Raw genomic sequence first — 6,559 nt, forward strand, 5'->3', positions numbered from 1 at the left:
TGGGGTCGCTTCCTGGACACCACCCCGAACTCACTGCTTAAGCTGAACTGACATGTGACCTGCATTTCCTATGCTTTTATTTGCTGAACTTGACGACTGGATACCTTGACAAACAGGGCTCATCTCACAGAACTCCACACTAGAGCTAACATCTGGGAAAATGTCTTAAAAAGATGCAGCCTACAACACAGGTAATAACATTTTCTTTAATATAATTCTTGCTATTTTGACAGCCTTCAGATCCAACTCAGATGTGCGACTGCAGGCTTCACCAGCTTGACATATCAGTGGATCAGGAGAGGCCTCAAGTACGACTATGAACTTGAGTGTTTTCCGATGTGCTAGAAGCCATGGTCCTTGAAGTATTTGGCTCTAGCAAGGACGTCATTGCAGAAATCACAGTTCAGGTCCTGGTTGCTTCGGACAAAGTTAGGACCTTTACTGTAGGCACAGAGTCCACCTGAAATCCATGTGACAGGTTAATCCTCACAGAGTTTCAGGACACTCAGTAGAAAGCTCAGAGTCCCACTCCCAACTCCCCGTTAGCAGGCAGCTGTGGCCTGGAGAACCCGGTATCGCACTTAGCTCTTACTTCCGGGCTGTGAAGCAACCAGCCCACAGTTGGAGCACGTACCTCTCAGATGCTGGTCGGCGGTCCAGGTTGGAAACCGAGTCTTGATCTCTTTGATGCTAGATGTCAGAGTCTGAGTTTTCTGGGAAACCCAGGTCTCACTCTTCCAAGCTGTGGGAGGATAGAATTTTGTCTCCTAGTGGGAAAGAGGCAGAGGGAGGGCTGGGTAAGCCAGGTGGGCATTGGTATGGGATCGTCTCCCATCTCCACTCCATTCTTCTCTTTTCTCCATCTCCCTGGAGACGAGGTGCTGAAGCTACTTACACCTATGAGGAGAGTCTATGTGCAAAACACTAAGACAAATGTTGCCAGGGACTTGGAAAAGTTAGAATCCCGTGCACTGCCCATGGGAATGCAAAATGGTGTAACCACCATGGAGAGCAGTGTCCAGGTCTCCTCTTTCATAAATTAAAAATAGAAATGCTATGCAGTCTAGCAATGCCAGTTCTGGGTGTTTATCCAAATGAATTGGCCTGGAAGAGAGAGAGAGAGAGAGAGAGAGAGAGAGAGAGAGAGAGAGAGAGAGAGAGAGAGAGCGAGCTTAATGTCCTTGACAGATGGACAGAGAAAAGGAGGCATACACACACTATTATAATTCTATCCAGCCTCAAAAGGAAGACAATTGTAGAGTTCAGAGGATGTAGTTGAAACTTGACGGTATTAATACTTAGTAAAGTGAGCCTGTCACAATAAGACAAAGCAAATCCTGCATGACCCCACTTATAGGAGGAGTACAGAAGGTCAGATTTGTACATACAAAGAACACAATAGGGGTGGCCACTGTGGCAGGTGGTGGGGAGTCGTGGAGATACAGGTTAGTAAGTCTAGACTACCCGTTGTACAGTAAAGCTTTTCTAAAAAACCTGAGGTCCAATATTGTGCCTGTAATGTACTATGTGACCCAGAATTGTATTTTAAGAGAAACCTATTAGAAGGCTGGATCTCATTTTACACCAGAACAAGCTACAGGGTTTAAGCTAGAGACAGGCAAGCACCTCTCTGATGCCCTGGTATAACAGAGAGAGGTCAGTCAGAGGCCAAGGTGGTGCACATAGAATCCAGTGCTGACCTTCCTCGGTGCTGCAAACACAACTCCAAATGAGCAGAGGAGGGATCCCACCTGGATGTCGGTCCTCCCTGCAGGTGATCAGACTGTCTGCAAGGGATTCTAACCCTTCTTGGATGCCATAGGTCACCACTTTCACAGAGACCTCATTGGACTGAGGAGAAATGGCTGAATTTAGGGGATTCTTAGTTCATCTCAAAGGAGATGGACCAATCCTTCCTACAGGGAATAGATTTTACAAAAGAAAAAAAAAAATCATGGAGGTAATGGCAGCCATCCTAACAGCCCAAGGTGCCACTGGTCCACATTCTCTCTTTGCCTGTGTAACTTGACAGTCGTGACTCCTCCGTGAGCCCTACTTCCTCACTGGTGACTCAATGCCCCCATCCCATCAGATTATCAAAGTGTCCGAAAATCAAAAGGATAAGGTGTCAAAAGATAGATTTAAACTGAAATTCATTACAGGTAGCCAAGAGAAGCCATTGAAAGATCATTAAGGAATGCATTTTCCTGAAAGACTTGAAAACGGCGTAAGGCACATAAGTGTGTCAGTCTGAAAGGCAACAGGAAACTCCATCTTCATCTCTGCCTTTGCCCCAACAGTGGCTCAGTCCCCGGAAGACTCCAGTGCAGCTGCTGCAAAGGTAAAGCTCAACCTCAGAAGTAAGAGTTGCACAGAAAGGAGACAACAAGAGAGGAGGCTACCAGCCGTAGCTACCTTGGTACATGATTCCATTGACTTTTTATAATAATCCTTTTGGAATGGCATTTAGGAGGTGGAGTAGAGACCAGTGGTGAGACACTTGCTTAGCATACATAAAGTGTAACTCCCAGAACTACCAAAAACCAAATGGAATTTTATAGGTGGGGCATGAGACAAAGGGACCCATTCAAGGTCACAGACAGAAACTACAGAGCAAAATGCAATCTGTGATCTTCCTCCTGAGCTAGTGCCTCACTGGGAACCCAGAGGAGTGCTCCCTGGGGTGTGCCTGCTATAAAGCAGTATTCACTCTGAAAAGAAACTGTGGCTCTTGGTGCATTGGAAATGGTAGAAATGTTGTGGCTCTCACAAACTCTGGGCAGGATATTCACTCTGTGTCACTGCGTCACTGTGTCACTTACAGTGACAACCACAGTTGTGTTTCCTTGGAGCTGTGTCATAAAGCGAAAGGCCACATACTCTCTCTCTCTCTCTCTCTCTCTCTCTCTGTGTGTGTGTGTGTGTGTATGTGTGTCTCTGTCTCTGTCTCTGTCTCTCTCTCTCTGTGTACACGTGTTCACGTGGAGTGCATGTGGTGGATGCGCTCGTGTGTGAGCATGCACATGGAGGTCAGAGATCACCATGGAGCATATCCTTCAATCCCTTATTGAACACGGACTTCATTGATTGAGCTGGCTGGCCAGTGAGCTCTAGAAATTCACCTGCCTCCACCCTCTGGGCACTGAGCTTACAGTTAAACACCACCGTAACTGGGTTGCTTGTTTGTTTTTTCATGGGTGTTGGAGATCCAATTCCGTGGGTGTTAGGTCCTTATGCTTTCCCAGGAAGAACTTTACTACCCAAGCCATTTACTCATCCACGGGTCACCTTGACGGATGGAACATTACCTTCACCATCCCAAGTCCACTGCCAATGTTGCCCAGGTCGACCACATAGTTGCCTCCTGGAGACTCTCTTGACAGGACACCAGCGATCACTGCAGGATCCATACAGTATTTCTGGCCAACAAGTCTCATGGTGGGTTGATGTCTCAGAAGATATGGCCTGTCAACTTCGGCCAGCCGTTCAGAGGCACGGACTCCTGTGGCAAATGCAGAAAGAAGGACGTGGCTGATGGTGATTCAGGCTTAGTCTTAGATGTGTGACCGAAAACCCCAAGCCTAAACCCCTGATCTCAGATTAAGACTTTGTGAACTGGAGTTGACTCCTCATGCAACTTGTGATTTTAGAATTCTCTGTGGCCACCGGTGGTCATGATCTAGGCTCTGATCCCTTCTGTGACAATTCTTCAGTCACAAGCACCACTGGTCCAATCCTAAGAACTCCAGAGAAGGTTTCCCAATAAAATACATGGAGCCAGCACATAAGGGAGAGTGTCTTCCTGGACAACTTTGCTCACAACTGCCAATCTTTCAACCCCTACATGACACCAGAAATCATACAGATGCTGAAACAGTTAAGAAGAAGGAAAAGTGATGCTGGTTTACATGGGTTAAGCCTCCATTCTAGTTCCTTCTTCAATTTAAGAAGCAACTCTCACCCTATGATATGGAGTCCATAAAATCCCTGTAAAGACGGCTCTCCCAGCTTCAGGAGAACTCTGAGAGCTATCTGACTGTCTAAGTAGAGCCAGGGCTTGCCCAAGGGTTTGGAGTTGATGTTGAGTGTTCCTTCCTCCCACTCCTTAGTGTAGGACTGTGAGGAGCAGTGGGTGTCAAGAGAAAGGAGTAGACACGGAGCTTGTTAACTACCGCAATAGGTCAGGCCGTAGCGTCTTCCAATCCTGCAGGAGGCTCCTGGGGTGTCCAGGGTGCGGATGTTTCCATAGCATCCCCAATTGCTGCTTTCAGAGGAGCCTGAGGATTGAGAAAAGTTCAGTCTAAGGGGATGGGTTGGAATGCTGTGACTAATCACATCAGTAACCTCAGGGAGAGCTAGAGTCCTGCCCTGTGCTTGAATCGCCTTTGAAATTAAACCATCAGTACACCAGGAAAGTATCACAATGCTGGTTTAAGTTTTCACCTCCTTTCCACCGACTCGGGGAACCCCTGGAGCAGTTGCTTCTCTGCAAAGCTCAAGGGCTGTCTCATCGCTCATTGGTCTGGTGAGATACTCATGTTTGCTCTGGAGAAACACGCATTTTAAAGCCAGAGCCCTTTGGGGTCTCCATCCAGACCCCAAGTACAGGCATGGTCTATGTACAGGGACTGGGTTGGCTTCAGCCTCTCCTACAGAATTCTGGGCAGGGAGCAAAGGTTGCAGAGAGAGGGTGTGCAGACAGTCATAGGATTAGGTCTCCTCAGGTCTCCATAGGAGGGCTCCTCTATCAGCAACTCTCTCTTCTATCTCGCATCTCTCTCCCAAGATGTCGGCCACTGTGATTCTAGACATCACCGAAGGGGAGGCATTACTTTAATTGATAATTTGACTAATTAATTAATTAATTAATTAATTAATTAATGTTTTTTAAATAGGCTTGTAATGGTTTGTATATGCTTGGCCCAGGGAGTGCCACTATTAGGGGTGTGGCCTTGTTGGAATACATGTGTCACTGTGGGTGTGGACTTCATTCTAACTACCTGGAAGTCAATCTTCTAGCTGCCTTCAGAACAAAAGGTGGAACTGTCAGCTCCTCCAGCCTTACATCTGCCTGCATGCTGCAATGTCCACCCCACCCCCACCCCCAATGACAATGGACTGAACCTCTGAAGCTTTAAGCCAGCCCCAATTAAGTGTTTCCTTTATAAGAGTTGTCTTGGTCATCGTGTCTGTTCTCAGCAGTGAAATCCTAAGACAAGGCTTCATGCAGCCCAGGTTGTCAACTGTGTTGTTAAGGATTATCCTGAACCCCTGGGTTTCCTGCCCTAACCACCCAAGTGCTGAGATCACAAAACTATAATGAGTAGCCAAGCCCAGAAATCCTCCTGACAGTAAAAATTAAGCAGACATCCTTTTAATGTCTCAGCCGGCACACTTCTGTCTCCATGACTGCTGACAAATGCCCTTAATATGGCAGTAGATTGTGCCATTGCCCTTGGCTTTTCCATCCTCTCCCTACCCACTCTACACCACTATCATGGTTCCTGATGTCCCTGAGGCTTGTACCCTTTGTGGCAGCTTTAAAATATTGGTTGAATGAATTACCAGGTTGGATTTTATTAGTCATATAGGAAATACCCCAGTCTCTCTATGCAAAGATGTAGTTTCTAAATAGATTCAGTGTTTGATGGTTGATCTTTATTGCCATGTTGGTGGAGATATACAGTCACCCTGGAAGCAAATCCCTCACGTGTCTATGAGGGATTATCTGGATCAGGTAAATTGAGCTGGGAAGACCTATCCTGTGTGTGGGTGTTAGCATTTCATGGGCACTGTCCTGGGCTGAATCAAAAGGAGAAAATGAGCCAAGCAGTCACAACCATCTCTCCTCTTCCTGATGACAAATGTTAAATGGCCAGCCATCTCAAAGCACGCCCCCTTCCCGTGGCTTCCCACGATGGACTATGTTTTCAAACAAGTATCCAAAATTAGCCCTTCCTTTTAAAAATTGCTTTTGTTGGGTACTTTGCCTCAGCAATGAGCAAAGTAACACTATGGTGGTAAGATTTTTTTTTTATAGCAGCAATGAGCAGTTATCCATGGTGAATGTTTAAAGACCGGTTTCAAGCAATGTGATTTTAAGTGCACAGCAATTGTAGGCAACTACTGCTTATCAGTAGTTATTCCTAACTCGGGATCTATCATCATCTTAGGAGGAGAGTAATGCTTTCGCTTTAGTTTTGGAAACAGAAGGCATAGCATTGTCTTTTTATGCCTTTTCCTGTCCGTTTCCAAGTTATTTGGGAAAAATGCAACAGACTCACCAGTCAGGGCCAGGAGGCCTAGAAGCAGCCACAGTGGAGACATGCTGAGTATCTGGTTCTACGGTACCTGAAATGCTTTCAAAATTAAAATTAGCATAAAGGTATGTAACACCCATCATCGTCCTGAGAACACACTACTTCTATGGGGTGGGTGAATGGAATGAGTTCCCCCATATCCAAAGTGGAAAGCAAGTGGTTTGGATTGTAATGAAGAAGAGAAATTTGGACAGGTACACTGTTTAGCCTTTTAGTTAGTTCACGGGCTTGCTGCAAAT

The 6,559-nt window shown here is 46.2% G+C and overlaps 1 protein-coding gene across 1 annotated transcript; it reads right to left on the reverse strand.

Annotated features, from left to right (window-relative positions):
• Nucleotides 1-341: 341 nt before the first annotated feature.
• Nucleotides 342-6,327, reverse strand: Lyg1 (lysozyme g1). The gene is made up of 5 exons (XM_021176004.2): nucleotides 6,285-6,327; nucleotides 4,173-4,277; nucleotides 3,309-3,502; nucleotides 635-767; nucleotides 342-460 (listed from the first exon to the last, which is right to left on the reverse strand). The coding sequence occupies exons 1-5, from the start codon at nucleotides 6,325-6,327 to the stop codon at nucleotides 342-344; spliced, it is 594 nt and encodes a 197-aa protein (XP_021031663.1).
• Between the last annotated feature and the right edge of the window lie 232 nt (nucleotides 6,328-6,559).

Source organism: Mus caroli, unplaced genomic scaffold (assembly GCF_978045245.1).
Source record: "Mus caroli unplaced genomic scaffold, Mus_caroli_1 scaffold_1, whole genome shotgun sequence".
NCBI lineage: Eukaryota > Metazoa > Chordata > Mammalia > Rodentia > Muridae > Mus > Mus caroli.

Bases quoted from the DNA above. Each gene is read 5' to 3' on its own strand.
- Lyg1 (XM_021176004.2), bottom strand. From the start codon at position 6,327: ATGTCTCCACTGTGGCTGCTTCTAGGCCTCCTGGCCCTGACTG. The intron at 4,278-6,284 runs GTGAGTCTGTTG...CTCAATCCTCAG, and splicing joins AGGCCTCCTGGCCCTGACTG to GCTCCTCTGAAAGCAGCAAT. The intron at 461-634 runs GTACGTGCTCCA...CATGGATTTCAG, and splicing joins CGCCGACCAGCATCTGAGAG to GTGGACTCTGTGCCTACAGT.